Source organism: Delphinus delphis, chromosome 20 (assembly GCF_949987515.2).
Source record: "Delphinus delphis chromosome 20, mDelDel1.2, whole genome shotgun sequence".
Classification (NCBI taxonomy): Eukaryota; Metazoa; Chordata; class Mammalia; order Artiodactyla; family Delphinidae; genus Delphinus; species Delphinus delphis.
This window is the reverse complement of record NC_082702.1, coordinates 3,663,904-3,691,315: the sequence shown is the minus strand read 5'-3', so window position 1 is coordinate 3,691,315 and position 27,412 is coordinate 3,663,904. Positions and strand designations below refer to the sequence as shown.

The 27,412-nt window shown below is 50.5% G+C and overlaps 2 protein-coding genes across 4 annotated transcripts in view; one reads left to right on the top strand and one right to left on the bottom strand.

Annotated features, from left to right (window-relative positions):
• The window catches only part of LOC132416835 (NACHT, LRR and PYD domains-containing protein 2), a 1,001,898-nt gene that overhangs the window by 810,117 nt on the left and 164,369 nt on the right, over positions 1-27,412 (bottom strand).
• LOC132416837 (leukocyte immunoglobulin-like receptor subfamily A member 6) lies at positions 2,455-7,865 on the top strand. 3 transcript variants are annotated; one of them, XM_060000451.1, is made up of 9 exons: positions 2,455-2,888; positions 3,048-3,083; positions 3,267-3,554; positions 3,702-4,004; positions 4,232-4,528; positions 4,789-5,091; positions 5,210-5,212; positions 7,542-7,589; positions 7,729-7,865. In XM_060000451.1, exons 1-9 carry the CDS (start codon positions 2,642-2,644, stop codon positions 7,863-7,865), a joined length of 1,662 nt encoding a protein of 553 aa, XP_059856434.1. In that variant the 5' UTR covers positions 2,455-2,641. The 3 variants fall into 3 exon arrangements, with proteins under 3 accessions (XP_059856434.1, XP_059856433.1, XP_059856435.1); XM_060000450.1 differs by lacking the exon at positions 3,048-3,083 and having other exon boundaries at positions 2,455-2,892; positions 3,235-3,554; positions 7,542-7,586; positions 7,720-7,865; XM_060000452.1 differs by lacking the exons at positions 5,210-5,212; positions 7,542-7,589 and having other exon boundaries at positions 7,744-7,865.

Genomic DNA, 27,412 nt, shown 5'->3' with positions numbered 1-27,412 from the left:
GGGATTTAAAAACATTTTTAGCATACCATTTTAATTTCTCTATTGGTGCTGTAACTGTAAGTCTTTGACTGCTGTTGAAGGGGCTGTTCTAGAGATTATCAGGTACATACCTAACTTTACACAGTAAAGACAGAGCTAGTATTTTACCTCTTCAAGGGAAATGTAGAACCCTTACAAATCTATAGGTCTCTTTATTCTTACCCCTTTACGTTGTAGTTGTTGTATGTGTTCTTGCCACATAGAAGCCCAGGGCTGTGTCGGGGCCTATGGGGCCAGGTCAAGGTGAGTGAGCTGTCCCCACACCTCCTGCTGCAGCTCCACAACCACCACCCCCATCACCTGAGGGGAGAAGAGGAGGTCTGGGCTGACGGCGACCAGTCTGGGGACGGCTATGGAGTGACATCGCGGGAAACTGAGGCCATAAGGGCAACCCTGACACTTCAGGTCCACATCCTTTCAGGACAAATTGAAACCCCACGTGTTCATCTTTGCCTCCTGATTAGATGCAAATGAGACACTGGAGATGCTCACCTCCAGGTACCGGGACTGGCATGTTTCGTTCCAGAGACTCATTCAAGATCAAAGAGATTACTTAAGCATTTCTGCATCTCCTCACCCATACCCTGTCTTTTTTGTTCTCAGGGGTAACTGACATTCTCAGTCCATCACAAAATAAGTCAGACGCCAACAGTGATGAGTAGCAGAAATGCTCAATTTTGGGTTGGGCTCCGAGGGTCACAACCTGTTAATGGAATGCAGGTGACCTGAGTGGACATGTAGGGATCCTGGGGTGATTTGGGTCTGCTCTGACCTGTGACCTCTTTTTCCACAGTTCCTAGCCTCACACCCCCAAGACTACACAGTGGAGACTCTCATCCGGATGGGCATGGCCGGCTCAATCCTGCTGGGCCTCAGGATTCTGCTCTTTCAGGCTCAAAACGGCCACGGAGGAGCCCAAGATGCAGCCAGGAGGTAAACAGAGGGAACAAACCCACCATTCGGTGAGTTCGATCCTTGTATGACTAGGAGGTTTGGGAGGCATATCTGCAGTATGAATTGAGGGAACTGTCTGCTGAGAATTTCATGGGGTATCAATGCTGGCATGCAGGAAATGCCTGGGTTCTTGCTGTAGAGACTCTTCCGTAATTAAAGTGTGGTAATTTCCCTCCTTACCATTATTGATTATTCTTGACTACTCCCCTTCTTTTTTAACTCCTGTGATTTGAGGCTACATCCACATCGCAGGTTTGGGTCCACACCTGAAGTCACCTTCATGCTCTGCCACTTTCTTGTAATACATTTTGCTTTATTTCTAATTTCCACACTCACTGGTGTGTGCTATTGACCTCGATCCCTTCAGCCTAGAACCAGAATGTTTTAAGCAACTGAGTAAATGGGTGAAATTCAGGTCTAGTTTAAAACACATAAATCCAAAACCATTTCCGAAAACCCTCTCTGGACCCCCTCAAGGCTTATTCCCCTCTAAAATGATACACGGAAGAGCTTCTGCCAAAATACCATCAGTTTGAATGAGCACGAGGTGGACTTCCCTGGTGGCGCAGTGGTTAAGAATCCACCTGCCAATGCAGGGGACAGGGGTTCAAGCCCTGGTCTAGGAAGATCCCACATGCCGTGGAGCAACTACGCCCATGCACCACAACTACTGCGCCTGAGCTCTAGAGCCCATGAGCCACAACTACTGAAGCCCGCACACCCAGAGCCCGTGCTTTGCAACAAGAGAAGCCACTGCAATGAGAAGCCCACGCACTGCAACGAAGAGTAGCCCCCACTTGCCACAACCAGAGAAAGCCCGCGCGCAGCAACGAAGACCCAATGCAGCCAAAAATAAATAAACAACAAAACCCCACCATAAGTAGCATTTCTCAGTGTCAGAGCAGACGGGGGTCGTGAGTGGGCACATCAGTCATCCATCCTGACTGTGGGGTCTGACACCTTCACCCTCTCATACTGGTTAGAAATTAACCAATATTGGGTCCCACCCATGTCCTGGCACCACTGAGCCCACAACCTGTCTGAAGAGTGGGGTCCAAACAACATGCTGAAGGCGAGGAAACTGAGGCTCAGAGACATAACTTCAGGGGTCAAGGCACACGGGGGGAGGATGACGAGGAATACTTAAATTAAATCAGCTTCGTCCCCCAAGTCAGAGCACTGACCCACTCTCTGTCCCATAAAAGTGAAGACAGGAGCATACAGTAAGGAGACAATGCCCAAGGATCAAGGGCCACCGAGCAGGCAGGAACGACTCAGGGGCTTCTTCCCAGGAAGGTGGGGTGGATGCTGTTTCAAGAAAAAGGGAGAAGTCCCTGAAGGGGGCTGAGACAGAAAGCAAACCCACACTCTGGGGCCAGGGGACCTGGCATGTTTCCTTCCTTATTGCCCCGAACTTCTCCTCTGTGCTCTTTGCCACACTGACCTCCACGGAGCTGTAGGCAGATGTTAAACGTGTGTCTCTGCTGATCTGAGCTCTGCGGTGCAGCAGGAACCTGCAACCTCCCTGAAGCATTGCCAGGGCCTGGGTGATTCCTGTCCATGGTGAGGACCCCACAGGGACCTGCTGATGGACCAGCTGAGGACGCGGAGGCTCTGAGAGGGAAAGACGTGCCTGGGTCACCCTTATATGGAAGGGGCGTCTCAGGAAGACACCGAGTCTGTCATGGGAATGAGAGCCAGGCTCCTGGGGAGGGGCAGTTCCCCTTCCTCTGGGGCTGCTGACGTGACAGCCCCGTGCCGCGGAGGACCAGCCTCCCAGTGGACACACCCTTGGGTCTCCGTCCTGAGGGCACCGTGGTCTCCTCCATCTGCACCGCCTGGACCACAGGAAGGAGACGCCATGACCCCCAGCCTCACGGCCCTGCTCTGCCTCGGTGAGATGGAGGAGGGGGAGGGGAAGCCCCAGCCAGGGACGGACCCCTCCCCACAGCCAGGCTGCTCTGTCAGGAGACCCCAGGACTCAGGAGGCTCACGAGTAGGAGAGGCGCTGCTCAGGATTCAGGGCGCACCTCTCACAGGGGTCTGTCTTCCAGGGCTGAGTGTGGGCCTGAGGACCCAGGAGCAGGCACGTGAGTCTGTCCCCAGGTGTCCCACCTCCCTCCTGATCATGGGGACAAGGGGCCACCCCCAGGCAATGGAGTGGGGAACAGCAGTTCTGGGCTGAAGGAGGGGGAGTCTGGGAGGTTGGCGGCTGAGAGCTGGGGACCTGGGGGTGAGGATGTCTTGTGACGCAACCTCTGATGTCCATCCAGGCACCCTCCCCAAACCCACCATCTGGGCTGAGCCAGGCTCTGTGATCCCCTGGGGGAGCCCCGTGACCATCTGGTGTCAGGGGACCTGGGTGGCCCCGGTGTTCCGTTTCCATAAAGAGGGAAGCTCACCTCCCTGGTACAGACAGGCCCCACTGGAGCACGCGGACAAGGGCAACTTCTTCTCCATCTCACACATGACACAGGACTACGCAGGGAGATATCACTGTTACTATCTCAGCCCCACTGGCTGGTCAGAGAGCAGTGACCCCCTGGAGATGGTGGTGACAGGTGAGAGGACACTCGGGGGTCCCAGCCTCAGGCTCTGCCCTCAGGAAGGGGGTCTGTTCTCAGGGGTTTGTCCCTCTCACAGCCCAGCCCTGGAGAAGGAAAGGGGCGTGTGAGCCCCATTTCACAAGCTCCCTCCTTCTCTCCTAGGGGCCCACAGGAAACCCACCCTCTCAGCCCTGCCGAGCCCTGTGGTGACCTCGGGAGGGAACGTGACCCTCCAGTGTCGCTCAAAGCAGGGACTGGACGGGTTCATTCTGACTAAGGAAGGAGAACCCAAGTCCTCCTGGACCCTGGATGCACAGCGAGGCCCCCATGGGCAGACCCAGGCCCTGTTCCCCGTGGGTCGCGTGACCCCCAGCCACAGGTGGACGTTCAGATGCCACGGCTTTTACAGGGACACCCCCCAGGTGTGGTCGGCCCCCAGTGACCCCCTGGAGCTCCTGGTCCCAGGTGAGGCGGTCCCACCCTGGCCTCACGTACTTTTTGAGGCACGAGACAGATTATTAGATGCTTTTCTCCCAGGATTGTCCCAGATGAGAGGGTGGGGTGAGGGGGGAGCAGGGCGCACAGGACAGAGACACAGAGTGTGAGCGACAGTGAGGCCTGGGGACCAGGATGGGAGAAGGGGCTTCATGGGAGGAACCAGCCCCTACAGCCCAGGGCTGGTCTTCCCCCAGGTGTGTCTGGGAAGCCCTCCCTCCTGACCCCGCAGGGCCCTGTCGTGGCCTCTGGACAGAGCCTGACCCTCCAGTGTCGCTCTGACGTCGGCTATGACAGATTCGCTCTGTCCCAGGAGGGGAGACAGGCCCTCCCCCAGAGCCCTGGCCGGCAGCCCCAGGCTGGGCTATCTCAGGCCGACTTCCCCCTGGGCCCGGTGACCAACACCCACGCGGGCCGGTACAGATGCTACGGTGGACACAACCTCTCCTCCGAGTGGTCGGCCCCCAGTGACCCCCTGGACATCCTGGTGGCAGGTGAGGAGCCAGCGGGTCAGTCAGGGACCCAGACTCTGCACAGGCCCTGCCGGGGGAGCCCCAGCTGGTGATGCTGGGACCAGGCGTGAGGGGTCCCCAGGGAGGGAGGGAGGGAGACAGAGAGACGGGGGTGGGCAGGGAGAGGGAGAGACTCGGAGAAAACAGAGACAGACAGAGATGAGGGGCCTCAGGGAGGCCCTGCTGAGTCGCAGTTCGGAACCAGGGGGCAGACAGCCCCTCACCCCCCTTCCTCTCTCTAGGTTCGTTCCCTGACACGCCCTCCCTCTCGGTGCAGCCGGGCCCCGTGGTGGCCTCAGGAGAGAACGTGACCCTGCTGTGTCAGTCAGGGAGCACAAAGGAAACTTTCCTTCTGTCCAAGGAGGGGGCAGCCCAGTCCCCACTGCGTCTTAGATCAAAGTACCGAGGTGGGCATTTCCAGGCCGAATTCTCCATGAGTCCCGTGACCTCAGCCCACAATGGGACCTACAGGTGCTACAGCTTACTCAGCAGTAACCCCTACCTGCTGTCACACGCCAGTGCCCCCCTGGAGCTCGCGGTCTCAGGTGAGGGGCCCCAGCCCTGTCCCCTCTGTGTCCCTGTTGTCAGCTCTGAAGGTGACCCCCTTTCTAGGATAGGAGTGAGGGGGGCTCCAAAGGAGAGTCAAGGGAGGGTGATCTGGAGGGGGTCCAGCCTGCAGAGGGACGGAGGGAAACCAGGCCCTCCCGTCCCTGCTGCTTCTCACGTCCCGTCACCAGACTTCTCAGATAGGAGGAGGGGGAAAGCCAAGGGCAGCCCCAGAGCAGAGACAGCACCAGAGTGTGAGCAGAGGGGGGATCCCAGGGAAGCCGCAGCCCCTCACCCAACTACAGGCATTTTCCCAGGATCCTCTGGGGACACCACCACCCACACACAGGGCCCAATTCAAGAGCTGGTGAGCCACTGGGGCCTCTGCCCAATATGTGGACACCTGGCCCCAGGCCTGTCCCTTGAGGTCCTCAGCTGCTCTAAATCCTGACCCAATCTCAGCACAGCTTGTGTCCCGGGGGGGCTGGGAGTCAGGTAGAGATGCTGGAGTGACATAGGAGGAGGGGGAAAGCCAAGGGCAGCCCCAGAGCAGAGACAGCACCAGAGTGTGAGCAGAGGGGGGATCCCAGGGAAGCCGCAGCCCCTCACCCAACTACAGGCGTTTTCCCAGGATCCTCTGGGGACACCACCACCCACACACAGGGCCCAATTCAAGAGCTGGTGAGCCACTGGGGCCTCTGCCCAATATGTGGACACCTGGCCCCAGGCCTGTCCCTTGAGGTCCTCAGCTGCTCTAAATCCTGACCCAATCTCAGCACAGCTTGTGTCCCAGGGGGGGCTGGGAGTCAGGTAGAGATGCTGGAGTGACCACAGGCACCAGGAGCTCTGAGGCTGGTGGATGAAGGGTGGGGGTCATGGAGAGGGAATGACCCCTCGGGGCCCATCCTGGGGGAGGAGCAGTGGGCTGACGTGGGGAGAAGCAGCTCCCAACCCTAACCTCCTGTCCTGACCCCCAGGAGGCTCTGAAGTTGCGGTCCTTCCCCCCACGGAGCCAGGCCCGCAGACGGGTGAGTGAGGGTCTGTGGGACATGGTGTTGGGCCCAGGGGGGCAGGGCTCAGTTATGGCCTTACTTCACGCACCTCTGGCGACAATGACTTGGACCCCCTTCCCCTGCCTGGGCCTCAGTTTCTCCAAGTGTAAAGGCAAAGAATCGTGGCCCGGAGCTTAGATTTCCTTCAGTTCTGACTTCTGGCTCTGACCCCCCAGGAGAGGAGGCCTCACAGGGAGGCCCCTGAGGATGTGACTGTATGGGGGCCTGTCCCCAGTGCCGCAGTGGTGGTGGCATTGTACGGGGAGCGGGAGGGAAAGATGAAGAGTCCACCGCACACAGCCGGCCCCTCCCCCAGTCCCTGCTGTGGTGGGGGAGGGGAGGGTAACAAGGAAGGACCCTCGGCTCCAGATGAGACCCTCGGACTGGCCCCCCTGCAGATGAAAAGCCCCCAGAGCACAAAGCTGGTGTCCACCTTGGGCGGGGCGCGGCAGGAGGACAGCTCAGGGAGCCCACAGCCCTGGGTTCCAATCCCAGCTCTACCACCTCCAGACTGGGTCACCTGGGGTTGGTGAATTCCCTCTCTGTGCCTCAGTTTCCTCATCTGTAAAATGGGTGGGGTGGGTTAGAGGAGATGAATGCACAGACCCCAGCACGAGCCTGCACACAGTAGGCGCTCAATTAAATGGCATCTTGGGCTCATGCATGACGTCACTCAATTAAATGGCATCTTGGGCTCATGCATGACGTCACTCATGCATGACGTCACTGGCGTCATGCATGACGTCATTGTGGGACCTCAACCCACAATGGGACCTACAGGTGCTACAGCTCACTCAGCAGTAACCCCTACCTGCTGTCACACGCCAGTGCCCCCCTGGGGCTCGCAGTCTCAGGTGAGGGACCTTGACCCTGTCCTCTCTGACTCAGTCAGCTCAGGGCTCTGTCCCCAGAAATATCTGAGGTAGTAATGAATGAGGGGACACAGTGGGCCTCCAGAGAGGAGGACATTCAATGGCCCCTGACTCCAAAGTCTCATCACTGGATCCTGGGTCCTCAGCTGTTGAACCAGTGGGAATTCCCAGAAGTAGGAGAATAAGATTATAGGGTTCAATCTCAGACTGAACACAGAACACACAGCACTCAATTATTTCTGTCTTAAGAGACCACTTTTCTCACTGATCCTGAGCACCGGGGTCACAGCCAACTCTGTTCCAAAGTGATTCCAAAGCAGGTTCTGAATTCAAAGAACACATGGCGGCTGAGAGAATCCAATGAGGAGAGCAGAGGGAACCTGGCATATTAGAGGAAGGGTTCATTAAGGAACTGTGTAGAAGCTGTAATATGAGAATTGGAGGCATTGAGGACACAGAACCCAGGAGAAGGGCTCGTGTCTCCCCAACTCCTCACTCACAACCTCACTTTACAATTCTCATGAGCAGCTGACACCATCCACCCACCACAAAACAAGTCAGATCCCACGGGTGATGAAATCACTCAGATATGGGGCTGGGCTCCGAGGGTCATGTCCTGTCAAGGAGAGGCAGGTTCCCTGGGTGGACATCCTGGAGTCTAGGGTGACTGGGATCTGCTCTGACCATGTGATCTCTTGTTCAGAATCCCTACCCTCACACCGCCAAGACTACACAGTGGAGAACCTCATCCGGATGGGCATGGCCGGCTCAGTCCTGCTGGGCCTCGGGATCCTGCTCTTTCAGGCTCAACACGGCCACGGAGGAGCCCAAGATGCAGCCAGGAGCTGAACACAAGAGGGGACCGTGCACCGTCCCGAGTGCTGGAGCCCTGTCACGACCTTATGTGCCCAGGAGGTTCTGGAAGAGAATCTGCAGCACGTGTTGTGTGAACTGTCTGACCAGGGAGGGAGAGACATGGTGTGGGTGCAGGAGAAGGCCCGGGAGTCCCTGTGGAGGACTGGGCCTCGGATAACCATGGTGCCTTCCCTTCCCACCAGTGATGACTCTCCCTGACTGCCCCGTCCACTCTCACCCCTGTGACGTGAGGCACATCCCACATGGCAGGTCTGTGTCCACACCTTACACACCTTCATGCTCTGGCCCACTTTCATGTAATATATTTGGTTTTTTTAAATTTCCACATTGGCTGCTGTGTGTTATTGACCTCCATTCCTTCAGTCAGAAACAGAATGTCGTTTAAGTAACTGAATAAATGGGTGAACTTGGGGTCCTGTTTCGAACAGATAAATCCAAAACTCTTCCCTAACTCTCTCTGGACCCCTCAAGCCCTTCTCTCCTTGTCAGATGACACCGGGTATAGTTTCTCCAGAAACACCATTAGTGTGAAGGAACACCGTGGCGTTTGAAGTGACAGCCAGCTGCTGTGCTGGTAAACGGGCTTAGGAATTTATCATTTTGTAAAAAGCCCAGATGTGTGGCATTTGTCTCTTTCTTCAGTGTAAATCCTCTCTTCGGGCTTCCCTGGTGGCGCAGTGGTTGAGAGTCCGCCTGCCGATGCAGGGGACACGGGTTCGTGCCCCGGTCCGGGAAGATCCCACATGCCGTGGAGCAGCTGGGCCCGTGAGCCATGGCCACTGAGCCTGCGCGTCCAGAGCCTGTGCTCCACAGCGGGAGAGGCCACAGCAGTGAGAGGCCCGCGTACCACAAAAAAAAAAAAAAGAAAAAAGCTCTCTTCATGGCCAACCTCATGGTACGCGTATGAATGCGCTGAGGCAGACTGGGGAAGTAATACGTAGAATCGTCCTTCCCGAGGAACTGAGCCTGACCCAGCTGGGGAACAGCTCAGTGATGACCCCGATACACACAGACGTGTCCTGTATATAAAGCATCGCGAGTAGATTGTGTCCACTCAGCTTTATGCCCTGGTTTCCATGAAATTATCCTAGTCCTAGGCCTTTGCATCCTAGTCCGTCCCCATGAGAGGCAAAACAGAAAACAATGGAAATATCAGTTGTGGGAGAAAACACTGAGCACTTTAAGTCCCAGTACATTACTGGTAGGTGTACTAACTGCCTCAGTCAATTTGGGGAGTAAATAACAATTATCGGTTAAAAGGAGAGACACACAGCTCTGACCCACAGTTACATAACTTAGGGAAAAGGTGGACAAAACCATGAGTATACATTCAGGAGAACTGTGACAGAGGGGTCGTTCACATTAGACAAAATCATAGAAACAGATCTCACCAAAAACGAATGGACTGTTATACATATGCAACCGAATTTTATATGACAGAAAAATACACAAAGGTAAACGGCTACAATAATACAGATCAATTTTCAAGCCTGATGGTCAGTAAGTAAAGAAAAACTATAAGAGTGTACTTCATTACATCAAATTCAAAAGCAGACAATGTGGGACCCAACTAAACAAAATAAGAATTTAAAGAGGAAAAATAACAATTGATACCAGAGAAATACAAAAACTCATGAGAATACGATAAACAATTCTTTGCTAACAAACTGGACAACCTAGAAGAAATGGACACGTTGTAGGAACATACAGCCCACCACAACTGAATCGAGGAGAAATAGTTAACTTTGAATAGACTGATCACTACGACTGAAATAGAATCTGGCATTGACATATACACACTACCAAATGTAAAACAGATAGCTAGTGGGAAGCAGCCGCATAGCACAGGGAGATCAGCTCGGTGCTCTGTGACCACCTAGAGGGCTGGGATAGGGAGGGTGGGAGGGAGACGCAAGAGGGAGGAGATACGGGGATATATGTATATGCATAGCTGATTCACTTTGTTATACAGCAGAAACTAACACACCACCGTAAAGCAATTATACTCCAATAAAGATGTTAAAACAAACAAAAAAAACCTCCCTGCAAACAAACACCCAGGACTGGATGACCTCATGAGAGAATTCTGCCAAACATAAAAAGAAGATCTTACGCTGAGCCTTCTCAAACACTTCCAAAATACTAAGAGGAGGAAACAGTCCCAAAGGCATCGTCTGAAGCCACAATCACCCTGATACCCAAAACCAGACAAAGACACTGCCAAAAAGGAAAATTACAGACCAATATTTCTGATGAATATAGATGCAAAAATGCTTAACAAAGTATTAGCAAACCAAATCCAACAACACATAAAAAGAATCACACACCATGATCAAGTTGGATTCATGCCAGGGTCACAAGGCTGGTTCAACATACACAGATCAATCAGTGTCATACAACAGATCAACAAAAGAAAAGACAAAACCGATTCCGCACTAGGAACTCCAGTTGGAAGAGCCAGGTGCGAGGCCTCTGCACGTGGCCCCCTGGGAGCAAGTGAAACCAGACTAAACACAAAGGAAAAAAGAAAAAGCCATCGCAGAGCTCTGACTATTTTCAAGGCTACTGTTTTCCTCTGTGAAACACACTGCCTTTGGGGCAAAACAAGGAAGAAGCTGGTGATTCTCAGGTGCAGCACAGAAGGACAGCCACTGCAGGCCAGCCTCCCCAACTCTGAAGGCACTCCAGCCGTGTGGCTGACAGGGTCTTGGTGCTCCAGCCGGGTGTCAGGCCTGAGCCTCTGAGGTGGGAGAGCTGAGTTCAGAGACCACCAGAGACCTCCTGGCCCCATGAAATATCGATCGGTGAGAGCTCTCCAAGAGATCTCCGTCTCAACGCTAAGACACAGCTCCCCTCAACGACCAGCAAGCTACAGTGCTGGACACCCCATGCCAAACAACTAGCAAGACAGGAACACAACCTCACCCATTAGCAGAGAGGCTGCCTAACATCATACTAAGCTCACAGACACCCCAAAACACACCACCAGACATGGTCCTGCCCACCAGGAAGACAAGATCCAGCCTCATCCACCAGAACACAGGCACCAGTCCCCTCTACCAGGAAGCCTACACAACCCACTTACCAACCTTACCCACTGGGGGCAGACACCAAAAACAATGGGAACTATGAATCTTCAGCCTGCAAAAAGGAGACCCCCAACACAGTAAGTTAAGCAAAATGAGAACACAGAGAAATACACAGTAGATGAAAGAGCAAGGTAAAAACCCACCAGACCAAACAAATGAAGAGGAAATAGGCAGTCTACCTGAAAAAGAATTCAGAGTAATGATAGTCAAGATGATCCAAAATCTTGGAAATAGAATGGAGAAAATACAAAAAACGTTTAACAAGGATCCAGAAGAACTAAAAAGCAAACAAACAATGATAAACAACACAATAAATGAAATTTAAAATTCTCTAGAAGGAATCAATAGCAGAATAACTGAGGCAGAAGAATGGATAACTGATCTAGAAAATAAAATAGTGGCTGTCATCACACATATATATGGAATCTAAAAAAAAAAAAGGTTCTGAAGAACCTAGGGGCAGGACAGGAATAAAGACGCAGACGTAGAGAATGGACTTGAGGACACGGGGACGGGGTAGGGTAAGCTGAGACTAAGCGAGAGGGTGGCATTGACATATATACACTACCAAATGTAAAATACATGGCTAGTGGGAAGCAGCCTCATAGCACAGGGAGATCAGTTCATGCTTTGTGACCACATAGAGGGCCGAGATAGGGAGGGTGGGAGGGAGACGCAAGAGGGAGGGGATATGGGGATACACGTATACACATAGCTGATTCACTTTGTTATACAGCAGCAACGAACACAACAATGTAAAGCAATTATACTCCAGTAAAGATGTTTAAAAAAAAAAAACACAAAACCACATGATCATCTCAATAGATGCAGAAAAAACATTTCATAAAATTCAACACCCTCATGATAAACACTCACCAAAGTGAGTACAAAGGCAACATATCTCAACATAATAAAAGCTATTTATGATAAACCCACAGCCAACATAATACTCAATGGTGAAAAGCTGAAAGCCTTCCAGCTGAATTGTGGAACAAGACAAGGATGCCCACTCTCACCACTTCTGTCCAACATAGTTTTGCAAGTCCTAGCCACAGCAATCAGACAAGGAAAAAGAAAAAGGTATTCAAATTGGAAGCAAAGAGGTGAAAGTGTCATTGCATGCAGATGGCATGATACTCCATATAGAAAACCCTAAAGACTCCACACAACAACTATTAGAACTGATAAGTTAATTCAGCAAGGTAGCAGGATACAAGATTAACACAGAGACATCTGTTGCTTTTCATTCCACTAACAGTGAAATATCAGAAAAAATGTAAAATATCAATCTCTTAAAATTGCATCAAAAATAAAATACCTAGGAGTAAACCTGATGAAGGAGATGAAAGACATATACTTTGAGAACTATAAAACATTGATAAAGGAAACTGAAGATAATTCAAAGAAATGGAAAGATAGCCCATGCTCTCAGATTGGAATAACTGATACAGGTAAAATGGCCATACTACCCAAAGCAATCTACAGATTTCACACAATACCTATCAAATTACCCATGACATTTTTCACAGAACTAGAACAAATAATCCTAAAATTTATATGGAACCACAAAAGACCCAGAATTGCAAAAACAATCCTGAGGAAAAAGAACAAACCTGGGGGCATAACCCTCCCAGACTTCAGACAATACTACAAAGCTACAGTAAACAAAAGAGAATGATATTGGCACAAAAACAGACCCAAGGATCAATGGAACAGATGTGAGAGCCCAGAAGTAAACCCATACACCTATGGTCAATTTTAGTATTCGACAAAGGAGGCAAGAATATACAATGGAGAAAAGACAGTCTCTGCAACAAGTGGTGCTAGGCAAACCGGACAGCTGCGTGTAAAAGAATGAACTTAGAACATTCTCTAACACCATATACAAAAAAAAATTCAAAATCAATTAAAGGCCTAAATGTAAGACCAGATACTATAAAACTCCTAGGGAAAAACATAGGCACAATACTCTTTGACATAAATCACAGCAATATTTTTTTTGGATCCGTCTCTTTAGAGTAATGGAAATAAAAAATATATATAAACAAATGGGGTCTAATTAAACTTAAAAGCTTTTGCCCAGCAAAGGAGACTGTAAACGAAATGAAAACACAGCCTACTCACTGAGAGAAGTATCTGCAAACGATGGGACCAACAAGGGATTACTTTCCAAAATATACAAACAGCTCACGGAGGTGAATATCAAAAAACAAACTACCAAGTTTAAAATGGACAGAAGACCTAAACAGACATTTCTCCAGAAGACATACAGATGGCCAACAGGTACATAAAAAGACGGTCTACATCACTAATTATTAGAGAAATGCAAACCAAAACCACAGTGAGGTTATCACCTCTACCGGTCAGAATGGCCATCATCAAAAAGTCTACCAATAATAAATGCTGGAGAATGTGTGGCGAAAAGGGAACCCTCCTACACTGTTGGTGGGAATATAAATTGGTGCAGCCACTATGGAGAACAGTATGGAGGTTTTTTAAAAAACTAAAAATAGGGCTTCCCTGGTGGTGCAGTGGTTCAGAATCTGCCTGCCAATGTAGGGGACAAGGGTTTGAGCCCTGGTCCTGGAAGATTCCACAGGCCGCGAAGCAACTAAGCCTATGAGCCACAACTACTGAGCCTGAGCTCTAGAGCCCGCGAGCCACAACTACTGAAGCCCGCGCGCCTAGAGCCCGAGCTGTGCAACAAGAGAAACCACCGCAATGAAGAGTAGTCCCGCTCGCCGCAACTAGAGAAAGTCCGCAGGGAGCAACAAAGACCCAACGCAGCCATAGATAAATAAATAAATTTATTAAAAAAAAAAAAAAAGAGTTACTGTCTGGGGGACAAGAGGTGGGGAGGAGCAGAAACGACTCAGAGGTCTGGATGGAGAGGAATGACCAGAAGGTGCTGCTGTGGATAGAAACAAGGAAGTCAGAGAGGAAGGGTCTGTGAGAAACAAAACCGCGTTCCCAGTGCAGGAGGCAGGTGGTGGTTCCTCTGTGTGTCAGTTGACAGGATTAGAAATATCCCCCCGAGCCTCTTTCTCCCCTGGAGTCATCCGTTCTGTGACAGCCCCACCGGCTCCGCTAGACAAGCAAGGCAGACAGCGGAGGAGCCCTCAGTGCTTCACCCGCTTCCACCTCACATACAATGAACCCATCCAACAGCCCTGGCCCGAAGCCCCGCGAATCCATGACCCTGGTCCAGCACCACAGTCAAGCTCGGCGGCAGACTCAGGACTGGTCGCTGCAACCCAGCACCTCCTTCCTGGCTCTTCCACCCCAGGGCCTCACTCCCAGCTGAGGAATTTGATTCTCATGGCCCCAACCTGATCTACTGCAGGACCCTCCCCTAAAAATAATTCTTCCAGGGTCTCCACCTGCCTTCAAGTAAATTCCAAGTATCTCCACATGACATTCCCTGAGGCTGACGATCAGAAGGGGCTGACCTCTCAGGACCAGCGAAGCTAACTCCTACCTCAAAGCAAGCTCCTCCCAGTTAACCACCTCCCCTCCCCAGACGCACACCTGAGTTCTCACCACACTTGTGTCTTCTCAAGGGGTCATCTTTGAGCCGATTATGAAAACCACAGACCCCTTTCCAAACCACCTAGAAGTCTTCCTGATTCATCCCACTCAACTGCGAATGTATTTTGTTGTAGGATTTCTGGAAGCGTTACAGAAGAAAACCTCATCAACCACTCAGATACTGACCCACTCATCACCTAGTGGTCAGATGGTGCTGGAGCTCTATCACTGTTTATTACCACCACAGTCCTCCCACAGTCCAATCCCTGCGGAGCGGCGACCATCTCAGCACAGCTGTGTGTTCATACCTTCCTTTCCGGAAAATTACCCTCTTGTCTCAAGCATAAAATCCAGGCACACTTGCAGGGTGCACTAGACCCTGTAGGACCAGGGCCCAGCATCCCCTGAACTCCAGTGCTCAGAACAGCTCCCCCTCTTCCCGGCCCAGGGTGCCGGCCCCTCACCACTCCTGTGCTAACCTCTATCAGCTTGGGTCTCTCCTTCTCCAGAAAGTCCCCACACTTCCATCACAAGCTTGCTGGGCTTCCACCTGTCACTGTGCCTCACTGTTTTTCTCCTTCTGTACAACTGAACAAAACTAGACCCAAATTATTTATTGTCTAAATAGGTATTGTCTGGTGTCATCATCAGAGCTCCATGAGTCCAGGGAAAGAACCGGTCACCGTCACCAATGAATCTCATGTCTGGATATAGTAACTGCTCAATAAACGTTGGAAGGAAGGAACAAATTTTGCATTTTCAGCATCTCGGGAAAGGGAAGGGGCTTCTCCAAGGTCACACAGGTTCTATGAAAACCAAAATCAGAACTGGAACCAAGCAGTGCGCTGGGCGGTGCCACGCAGGTGTCTCTTGCTTCCACAGTGTTTGGACTGAACAGACCCAAGGGCGCCCCTTCCTCCAGACTCGGACCACCCTCCAACCTTTTTTCCAGTCACAACCTTGGAATCACCCACTCAGCTCTCCTCGCCCTCCGGGACCAGCCAACACCATTTTCTGAGCTTAGCTCCTTACTGCCGACCAAGCATGAGCTCCCAGATTCGTCACAATTACTCCGCCAGGTGGAGGCCGCAGTCACCCGCCTGGTAACGTGCGTCTGCCGCTCTCCCACACCTACCTGTCTCTGCGCTTCTCTTCCCACACGACGCAGCAGCTCGCGAGGGCGTGACACATCGTTTCGCGAACGGGCCGAGGAGAAGCCGGAGGGCCCGAGCTCACTGGAAAAGGCAAAAGCAGCGCTGTGGCCGCGCCCTCTTCCAGGACGTGCCGAAGCCGTCCCAGGAGCGTGGGGAAAGCCCAGGACGCCGTGGAAGCCGCCCGGCTGACGGAGAAGAACCTGCGCCAGGCCCTGTGGGTCCGCAGGCCCTGGGCTCTGCCCGCGCAGACTCCACCTCTGGACTTCCTGGAGCCACTTCCTGGATGAGCAGGTGAAGCTCATCAAGAAGATGGGCGACCGCCTGACCAACCTCCGCAGGCTGCTCGGCCCCCAGGCTGGGCTGGGCGAGTGTCTCTTCCAAAGGCTCAGCCTCAGGCACCACTAGGAGCCCCTGGAGCCCAGCGGCCTGTGAGGAGCCCCTCCGGGCTCAGGGCTTCTGCCTGCAGCCTGTCCCTGCAGCCACTGGGCAGCTTGTTAACCGCCCTGGAGCCCTCTCCGCGCCCTGGGCGGAGCCAAAACTGGGCTGCTCCTAGGCCCTGCCCTGCATCCTCAACTTCCTGTCCCGGGACGAGTGTCACTCTCTGGCTTTGGGTTTGGCCCGAGGAGAGGCAGAGTGCGTGGGGTCTGGTGAGACCCACATGTGGTCTGGAAGGTCCCAGAGCCTGCTGTCTCCTGGGCCCCATCCTGCAGGCAGAGCAGCGTGAGGCCCTGGGGGGCTGTTCCTCTTTCTGAGAGGCTGCTATGAAGGAACCCGACGTGTCACACACAGCCTGCACCTTGTCAGCCCCCGCGTGTCTGTCTGTCCTGCTGGCTCTGTGGACTTTGTGAGACACCAGCACGGCTGGGGACCATGGGAGGCACAGCCACGACCCCGACCCTCACTGCCCTTCTCTGCCTCGGTGAGCTTTGGGGAAGGGAGCGGGGAGGGGGCCCCGCTCCTCCCAGGTCTGAAGCTGAGAGACCCCAGGTCTCAGGAGATCAGTGGGGGCAGAAACTGTGGGGGAGGAAGGATGTGCTCAGCCCCAGATCTGACCCCACAACTCAGGGCCCAGACCAGGCCTGGAGCATCTATGATGTGTGCTGGGGGATGGGCGCTCACAGGGAACTCTCTCCCAGGGCTGAGTCAGGGCCCGTGGATCCAGGTCCAGGTAAGTGAGGCCCCCCAGACCTCCTGCTTCAACCCAACAACCCCCTGGTCACCTGGGGGGAACACAGCAGGTCTGAAATGATGCTGACCTGTCTGGGAGGGGCCTGGGAAATGACAGCTGGGGAATCTGACGGGAGAAGGGCACCCCTAACTCTTCAGGTCTGATCCCTTTCCAGGGGTCCTCCCCAAACCCTCCATCTGGGCTGACCCAGGTGTCAGTCACCAAGGGAAGCCCTGTGATCATCTTGTCTCCGGGATCTCTGAGGGCTGAGGTCTACCGTCTGTATAGAGAGAGGCCCTCTGGACTCTGGGAGGCTAAGGCCCCACAGGACTCCAGTAACAAGGCCAGTTTCCCCTTTGAATCCTCGAGCTCAAGCACTGCAGGGCAGTACCAGTGTGTCTATCACTGCAGGAAAGACAGGTCAGAGTGGAGTGACCCCCTGCCCCTGGTGCGGACAGGTAGGAGGGAGGACCCGGGTCCCCTCCCACTGCGGCAGCGTCCTTACAGGCAGAGGGAGCAGAGTGTGGGCTCAGGGGGACGGACGTCTCCCCTCACAGCCCACACCTGCGGTGAGCGGGCTGAAGGCCCCCCTTTAACCCAGCCCCCTACCCTCCCTCTCAGCCCAGCCGCGCCCTGTGGCGGCCTCAGGAGGGGGCGTGTCCCTGGCAGCTCACAGTTTGCAGTGGGCACTCTGCACCTGCTGAAGGAGGGCGGCGCAGACCCGCCCGACGCCGGACATCGAGGACCCATGGGACGGGACAGGCCGTGTGCCCTGTGGGCCCCCTAAACTCCTCCCGTGGGGGAACCCGCGGATGCTATGATTCTCCCAGCTCCCTGCATATGTGTGGTCACACCCCAGTCACCCTCTGCATCGCCAGGTCACAGGTGAGGGCCCCCAGCCCCATCGTTTCCTGGACCCCTGACCTGAGCCTTGTGCCCAGTGAGCCCTGGGGTGATGGGGGGTCAGGGGCAGTGGCCTCCCGGGGCAGAACCACTGGCGGGAGGCCTGGGAGGGACCAGGAGAGCTCTCACTGCAGCCCCAGTGAGCAGTGTGGGGTGTGCGTCCCCCTCGGTGCCACTGTCCCTTCTCTGCAGGGGTGTACAAGGAGCCCTCCGTCTCAGCCTAGCCGGGCTCTCTCGTGCTCCGTGGAGACAGGCTGATCGCCGGTGAGCAGCCCCTGTCCTGCCCCACGTCCTGACTGTGCTGTCAGGGTGCTGGGCCCAGAGCCACCCCTGGTGGTGATGGGGTCCTGGGAGGGGTCCTAGAGCAGACACTGAGACAGGGCAGTGGTCCAGGGAGAGTGAGTGAGAAAAATGGAGCGGGTGCCAGGAGATAAGAGAGAGCCACACAGAGGGGCTGAGAGCAGCTGAGAGGGGGTCACAGACAGGGTCCCTGGAGAGAGGATGGTGGTCCCTCAGCTCAGGGTCAACGGTGTGTTGGGGGTGGCTCTGTACACATCATGACCTTCCTTGCCCCCAGAAATGTACAGGAAACCCTCCCTCTCAGCCCAGCTGGGGGCCTCAGAACCCTGCAGAGAGAACGTGACCCTGTAGTGTGGCTCTGAGGTCTGGTCCGATCCCCTCCATCTGTCCAAGGAGGGGTCACTCACTCCTCTAATGCACCTTCGTCTGCAGGACACGGCTCCACCCTTTCAGAAAACTTCACCTTGAGTCCTGTGACCTCAGCCCACAGTGGGACCTACACGTGCTACAGCTCACTCAGCACCTCCCCCTCCCTGAGGTCACAGCCCAGCGACCCCTGGAGCTCCTGCTCTCACGCGAGGAGCCCCCTCCCCATATCCATCGAGGAGCCAGACCCTCGGCTCACAGCCCTGTCCCAGGGCAGCTCTGAGCTGGAGGAGAAGAAGGGGGACGCAGGGACGTCAGCCACAGGTGGCCCCACCCCACGGAGGGAGGGACAATACAGGGGGAGTCCCTCTCCCTCTACTCCACTCACCCCACCCCAGGGTCCAGGCAGTGCTAGGTGTGTGCAGAAGGGAGACCGCAGAGCGGAAGCTCTGAACTTTGAGGGAAGACGTGGAGCTAAGAACAACATGAAGATCCAGACACGCGCCACATCCTCCTTCTGTCCTTGTTCCAGGCAGCACTGGGGGCCTGCAGACTCTCACCCACATGCACGAACGCCATGTCTGCTGAGTAACAGAGTCCTCTTAGCCTAGAAGAGACACAGTCTCCCCAGTCCTGGGCTGAACTTCTGTTAACCCTTCCCCACTAAACCTTTACAGAAGGGTCGCTTCCCACTGGACCTGGGGCTGGGAGTGGAGATGAAGGAAGGAGGGGGCTTCATGTCTCAAGTATAACTGAGGTCACTGGTGCCTATTGGGTGGTCATAGTGAGAAGAAATGCATGAAGGGGAAGATGCCCAGCTGAGAGAGGGAGAGAAGAGCAGGTGCCCTGCTCACCTCTGTCTGGGTGCTGATTCCTAGGAGCACTTAGAGTCATCACGGCACGTATGGAATCAGCCCCACCATATAAAGGGCAGAGTGAAGGTGGCCTCTCATTTTCGGGTCAGGGAGGTGGTGGGATTCACTGGAGAGCTACATGTAAGTCATCAAATTAGAACACTCCCTCACACCATATACAAAAATAAACTCAAAATGGTTTAAAGACCTAAATATAACACAAGACACTATAGGACTTCCCTGGTGGCGCAGTGGTTAAGAACCCGCCTGCCAATGCAGGAGACACGGGTTCGAGCCCTGGTCTGGGAAGATCCCACATGCCGTGGAGCAACTAAGCCCGTGCACCACAACTACTGAGCCCGTGCTCTAGAGCCCGCGAGCCACAACTACTGAGCCCGCGTGCCACAACTACTGAAGCCCACGCGCCTAAAGCCCGTGCTCTGCAACAGGAGAAGCCACTGCAATGAGAAGCCCACACACCACAGTGAAGAGCAGACCCCGCTCGCTGCAACTAGAGAAAGTCCTTGCACAGCAACGAAGACTCAACACAGTCAAAAATAAATAAATAAATAAATTTTTAAAAAAGACATGACACTATAAAACTCCTAGAAGAGAACAAAGGCAAAACACTCTTTGATATAAATTGTACCAATATTTTCATAGCCTTATTTATTTTTTTGGCCGTCCCGCGCCTCTTGCAGGATATTACTTCCCCGACCAGGGCTTGAACCTGGGCCACGGCAGTGAAAGTGCTGAGTCCTAACCACTGGACCACTAGGGAACTCCCAACTGTACTAATATTTTCTTAAATCAGTCTCCCAAGGCAAAAGAAATAACAGCAAAATAAACAAATGGGGCATAATCAAACTTAAAAGCTTTTGCCCAGCAAAGGAAACCGTCAACAAAATGAAGACACAACATACGCACTGGGAGAAAATATAAGTAAACAATGCGACCAAAATACACAAACTGCTCATGTGACTCAAACTCAAAGAAACAGACAACCCAATCAAAAAATGGGCAGAAGAACTAAATAGACATTTTCCCAAAGACATACAGACAGCCAACAGGCTCATGAAAAGATGCTCAACAACGTTAATTACTAGAGAAATGTAAAGCAAAACTACAGTGAGGTATCACCACGGTACAGTCACCAGGGCTAACGTCAAAAACTGCAAATAATAAATGCTGGAGAGGGTACGGAGACAAGGGAACCCTCCTACACACTTGGTGGGAGTGTACATTGGTGCAGCCACTGTGAAAAACAGTAAGGAGGATGCTCAAAAACCTCAAAGTAGAGCTACCACATGATCCAGCCGCCTGGGCATATGTCTGGAGAAAACCATAATGTGAAAAGATACGTGTACCTCAGTGTTCATAGCAGCACTATTTACAAGACAAGCCACATAGCCAAGACATGGAAACAGCCACAGTGCCCATCAACAGGTGATGGATTAAGAAGATATGGGATATATATGGTACATATATACACATACATATATATACATAATGGAATATTATTCAGCCATAAAATATGAAAATTGCCATTTGCAGCAGCATGGATGGAACTAGACAATAGTATGTGTAGTTAAACAAGTCAGAGAAAGACACATACCATATGATATCACTTATATGTGAAAAATAATACAAAGAAATCGATACACAAAATAGAAACAGACTCACAGATATAGCAAACAAAATTATGGTTACCAAAGGAAAGAGATGGGGGCAGGATAGAAATTAAAATCTCATCTGTTATGAGATTAACAGATGCAAACTACTATATGTATAATAGATAAGCAACAAGGAGTTACTGTATAGCACAGAAAATTATACCCAATATCTTGTAATAACCTATAAAGGAATATAATCTGCAAATCACACACACACATCCACACACACACAAAAGAATCACTATGCTGTACACCTGAAACTAACAATATTGTAAATCAACTATACTTCAATTTTAAAAAGAAGTATAATTGATATGACAAGAGATGACAGAAAATGCAAAAAAAGAACTACAGGCACCACAAATAGTCAAAGAATCTTGAAAAAGAACAAGCTGGAGGAATCACTGCCAGATTTCAAAATATACTACAAAGATATAGTATTAAAACAGTATGCTGGGCTTCCCCGGTGGCGCAGTGGTTGGGAGTCCGCCTGCCGATGCAGGGGACACGGGTTCGTGCCCCGGTCCGGGAAGATCCCACGTGCCGTGGAGTGGCTGGGCCCGTGAGCCATGGTCGCTGAGCCTGTGCGTCCGGAGCCTGTGCTCCGCAACGGGAGAGGCCACAACAGTGAGAGGTCCGCGTACCACAAAAAGAAAACAACAACAGTATGGCAATAGAAAACAACAAACAGATATATAGACCAACGGAACAGAATGAAAATCCTAGAAATAAACCGACCCGTGTGTAGTCAACTAATATTTGTCAAGAGAGTCAAAAGAGTACACAATGGGTAAAGAACAGTCTCTTCAATAAATGGTGTTGGTCATATATACAATGGAATATTACTCAGCCATAAAAAGAAACGAAATTGAGTTATTTGAAGTGAGGTGGATGGACCTAGAGTCTGTCATACAAAGTGAAGTAAGTCAGAAAGAGAAAAACAAATACCATATGCTAACACATATATATGGAATCTAAAAAAATAAAATCGTTCTGAAGACCCTAAGGTCGCAGACGTAGAGAATGGACTTGAGCACATGGGGAGGGGGAAGGGTAAGCTGGGATGAAGTGAGAGAGTGGCATGGACATATATACACTACCAAATGTAAAACACATAGCTAGTGGGAAGCAGCTGCATAGCACAGGGAGGTCAGCTCAGTGCTTTGTGACCACCTAGAGGGGTGGGATACAGAGGGTGGGAGGGAGACACAAGAGGGAGGAGATATGGGGACATATGTATATGTATAGCTGGTTCACTTTGTTATACAGCAGAAACTAACACACCATTGTAAAGCAATTATACTCCAATAAAGATGTTAAAAATAAATAAATGGTGTTGGAAAAACGGTGTATTGACGTGCAAAGCACGTCATTAGACCTTTCCTTATCTTGCCACTACATTTTGGATTAGAACATTTACGATTTACCCTCTTAACAACTTTCAAGTATATACGACATTACTGCTAATTATAATCACAATGCCGTGCATTAGATCCCCAGAACTTATTCATCCTCTACCTAGAAGCCTGAAGAACTGTAGTTGGTTAATTTTGCCTGCTGTATTATATACTGGAAACATCCTTGTAGTATTTTATCGTCTATATGTGCAAGTTCTTCTAGGTTTTATATGGCAAAAATCTCCTGGGTAGCATAAACATATTTGAAAATCTAAGGGATAATGATGCATTTCTTATTTAATGGACTGTCTTATTTTGTATAACCAGAAACAATGTGGAGTAATTCCTTTTGTCCCAGGCCTTCACTAACACGGGTTACTGTCAGACTTTAAAAACAGTTTGCTAGTCTCACATTCAAGATATTGAATTCTTAGATTAAAATTTCCCCAAAGAAATCTCCAGGCCTAAATGGTTTTACTTGCAAATTCTAGAAAACATGTAAAAACAATAATATTAATTCTACTCAACCTCTTCTAGAAACTAGATGAGGAGGAAATGTTGTATTAATTTATGAGGCCAGACCAACTCTCATAGTAAAAGTAAAGAAAACGAAAACCTAAGAAGTGGCTAAAGCCGGCAGCTTTTATACTTTTTAGACAAAGAATAAATTGGTGAGGAATTGACAGTACAAAGAAACTTTGGCTTTGGATGTTTAGTTGAAGAATCTAAAGAGTTTGGGCTTGGCTAGTAAATTAGTAAAGCAACAAGGTTTGTTTCTACAGGCTTTTTGGCTCCAAATTCCCTGTCTCTGAGGATAACGGCATCCTTCTACCTCCAGATGCAGGAAGGGTACCTCTCGTATAAAAGACACTTTCAGGGAGACACAGGTCAGAGTGTCCTCACATCAGCTGCTCCTCCAGCAACTTTAACACTAAATAAACAACATGTCTATGGTGGCATATTTTGGGGTGGCCCGCCCTAGCCTCAACAACAACAGTGCAAATCCAACAGCAGTGCAAATCCATGAGGCTAGCACAAGAAACTTGAACATCCCAGTACAATCAACAAAATAAAAACAATCAAAGGAACCGACAATAATGCCATCTCCCAAGGCAGTAACGTGCTTTAGAAAAAACTTACCGGGCTCCCTGGTGGCGCAGGGGTTAAGAATCCACCTGCCAATGCAGGGGACACGGGTTCGAGTCCTGGTCCGGGAAGATCCCACATGCCGTGGAGCAACTAAGCCCGTGCGCCACAACTACTGAGCCTGCGCTCTAGCGCCCTTGAGCCACAGCTACTGAGCCCGCATGCTGCAACTATTGAAGCCCAAGCACCTAGAGCCCGTGCTCTGCAACAAGAGAAGGCACCGCAATGAGAAGCCCGTGCACCGCAAGGAAGAGTAGCCCCCACTCGCCGCAACTAGAGAAAGCCCGCGTGCAGCAACAAAGACCCAACGCAGCCAAAAATAAAAATAAATAAATTTATTAAAAAAAACACAACTTACCGACCATATACTTCCTTGTTCCCAGAGAAGAAAACATGCTCATAGAGGTTATCATGCAGCAGAGTCATTGTGTCCGAATATCAGTGAATATGAAAGCAGGATGAGTTCCACTAAAAATCAAAGCAGAAATAGGAGATGACTACAGTTAACTAAGGTCATGAGGATGGGGTCCTGACCCAACAGGACTTGTATCCTTACAAGAGGAGGAAGAGACACCAGGTACCTATCTTTCTCCGTGTGCGGGCACAGAGGGTAGACCACACGAAGACACAGGTAGAAGACAGCTGGCTGTCTGCAAGCCAAGGAGAGAAGCCTCAGGAGAAAGCAATCTTGCCGACACCTTGATTTCAGGCTCCAGGACTAAAGACAGTAGATTTCTTTTAAGCCACTCAATCTGCAGCGGTCCCAGCAGACTAGTATAGGATGTAGATATCAAAGATCAGTGCAAATGCCAGCTCTGCTTTCAGCTCTCAGGGCTGTAGTAATTTCCTGTGGTTGTTTTAACAAATGACCACAGCCTTTGTGGCTCAGAAAAACACCAATGTATTGACTTACAGCTCTTGAGGCAAGAAGTGTAACATGGGTCTCACTGGGCAGGGCTTCATGGCTTCTGGAGGCTCCTGGGGAGAATCTGTTCCCGTGCCTTATTCCAGCCTCTAGAGACGCCTGTATTCCTTGACTCGTGGCCCCGTCCTTCATCTTCACGTCTCTCCCTGACTCTCCTGCCTCCTTCTTTTAATGAGTATCCTCATGATTACATGGAACCCACCTGGTTAATCTAGGCTCATCTCCCCACCTCAGGATCAGCTGAGTAGCAACCGTGATTCCACCTGCAACTTTAATAGCCTCTTGCACGTAATGGTACATACTTACAAGCTCTGGGACTTTGGAAGTGGACATCTTTGTGGGGGGAGCATTTTTCTGTGTACCACAATCTGCAAGAGGTCCCATCACCCGCACAGCTGCTGTGTGACCTTGTGAAGGGGATATTTCCCCTCTGGCCTCTCATTTCTTCCTCCGACCTGACAATAACCCTTTCAGTTGTATCAGGCAATTTTGAACAAATGATGGAATAAAAAGTGTCACAGACCCAGTGCAGACCTGGAAATTGCTTAACGAATGCTAACTATCCTTGTTATCATTAATGTTAATTATATAAATCGGAGACTTGATTACATTTCCATCACCCTACTTGCAAACACCCCCACCCCTGCCCAGCATCCACCAACACAAAGCCTCGAGGCCCAGCTTCCTTCACTCCTCAACCATTTGAGCAGTGAAAGACCCAGCTGGCCTGAGTCTGCATGGAATTCCACTCCCCCTTCCCCACTTGAACTGAACTGAAATGGGATCTCGGAAGAGGGTCTGAGCGGAATGAGATGATGATGTTCACGAAAAGAACCTGGTCCACCTCCTGGATTCTAGCAGCTCTCTGAAACACGGGAGACACAAACTCGCAACGTGCCCATCTCCCTGTGCCTGGTGGGGATCCAGCTACAGGAGAACCCTGGAGGAGAAGCAGAAACCGACCCCTAACCCAGCCCCAGAGCATCCCACCACGTGGAGCCCATCAAAAGGCTGCAGGATGAGTTCAGGAGAGGAGGACTCTTACCCAGGATTTTGATATCTTAAAACAGCCTTTAATCCTGGATAAAACCCACCCCACACTCGTTAGGATGGCTACTATAAAATATACCCAGACAATAACAAGTGTTGGATGATTCCACTTATATGAGGTTCCTAGAATAGTCAAATTCATAGAAATAGAAGGTAGAATGGCGATTGACAGGGGATGGAGGAAGGGGGGTGGGGTTTGGTTGTTTAATGTACAGAGTTTCAGTTTTGCAGGATGAAAACAGTCCTAGAAACGGATGGTGGAGATGGTTGTACAACAATGTAAATGTCCTTAATTCTACTGAACTTGACACTTATAAACGGTCATGATGGTACCTTTTATGTTATGTGTATTTTACCACAATAAAAAAATGGAAAAAAAGTGGATAACAGGAGGCAAAGTACAGTGGTTCTCTCTGGAGTATAACTGATGGGTAATGCTTCTGTGCGCTGTTCTGTATTTTTTGAATATTCCACAACAGTCGTGAGTTTATCTGGAATTTTTTTTTTTTTTTGCCAAAGAGAAAACCACAAATGCTGGCTGATTTATTCACTTAGACTCTTAGCAGTCACTTTCCTGGGCCTATGTTGCGTTCTGGGGACAGAGATGAAGCAGCTTGTGAATTAGGGTAGGGGACAGATGTGGGAAATGTCCATATTATCTAGGCATTCTGTGATGTGGGATCTGACAGGAGGCAGCAGAGGGCGCTGCGGAGGAACGAAAAGGAAACTCCTACTTGAGTGAAAGGTTTGGGGTTGTGTTTGGGAAGGTGATGGGAACGGACACCAGTCTTAGAAGGGATCTTGGTACCGTATCTGTTCTCATTAAGCCTGTGCCTTCAGCGCCCTACAGGTAGCAATTACTTACGTATTTATTTTTGATTATCAGAGCATCACATACCAGTGGAGAAAAGAAACACTTTCATGAATGAAATTAAGACCATTAACTGTCCCAATATCCTGGGATAAACCACAATGGAAAAGAATATGAAAAAGAATGTATATACGTGTATAACTGAATCACTTTGTTGTACAGCAGAAATTAAAACAACATTGTAAGTCAACTCTACTTCAATAAAATAAATTTTAAAATAATAAATAAAAATTGATTGTACAATTTTCAAAATAAATCACAAGGAGACACCTAGCTATTCCTTCAACAAATGTCTGACATTGAGCAGGTACCCAGAAAAAATCTATTCATTGGATGCAAAAAAAAAAAAGAGCTTTAATTGTCCATTTGGAAAAATAAAACAATTAGATTCCTAATTTACACCATATGCAAAAATTAACTCCAGTTGGATTGAGAAACTAAATGTGGAAAAGAATCTAGGAAACTCCTCCTCGGTCCTGGATGTTATAAAGTTATTCTTTGGATGTTATAAAGTTATTCTTCTATAGCATGTTCTACTTATTTAAACAACACAAAACACTTCTTTAAAAATGTATTTATTCATTTTTGGATGTGTTGGGTCTTCGTTGCTGCACACAGACCCTTTCTCTAGTTGCAGCGGTGCATGGGTTTCTCACTGCGGTGGCCTCTCTTGTTGAGGAGCCTGGGCCCTAGGCACACGGGCCTCAGTAGTTGCAGCGCATGGGCTCAGCAGTTGTGGCTCGCGGGCTCTAGAGCGCAGGCTCAGTAGTTGTGGCGCACGGGCTTAGTTGCTCCGTGGCATGTGGGATCTTCCTGGACCAGGACTCAAACCCGCGTCCCTTGCACTGGCAGGCAGATTCTTAACCACTGCGGCACCAGGGAATTCCCATAAATACTGTATTGACCTTGATTTGATACGTAACAATACACTCTGGGATCTTTCCTTACTGGTACGTAGGTTATTTTCAAATACATTTCTCCATCATCTTCTAATTTCCACAGTGGTCGATGAGAAGTCTGATGTGATTCTGAGCTAGGAACAATTACTTTAAAAAATTTACAGAGGAAGAAGCAGACGCACAAAGAGATTGATTTA

Excerpts from the sequence above, each read along its gene's own strand:
- LOC132416837 (XM_060000450.1), top strand. The coding sequence starts at position 2,642 with ATGGAAGGGGCGTCTCAGGAAGACACCGAGTCTGTCATGGGAATGAGA. Across the intron at positions 3,555-3,701 it reads CCTGGAGATGGTGGTGACAG|GGGCCCACAGGAAACCCACC; the intron begins GTGAGAGGACAC and ends CTTCTCTCCTAG. Across the intron at positions 4,529-4,788 it reads CCTGGACATCCTGGTGGCAG|GTTCGTTCCCTGACACGCCC; the intron begins GTGAGGAGCCAG and ends TCCTCTCTCTAG.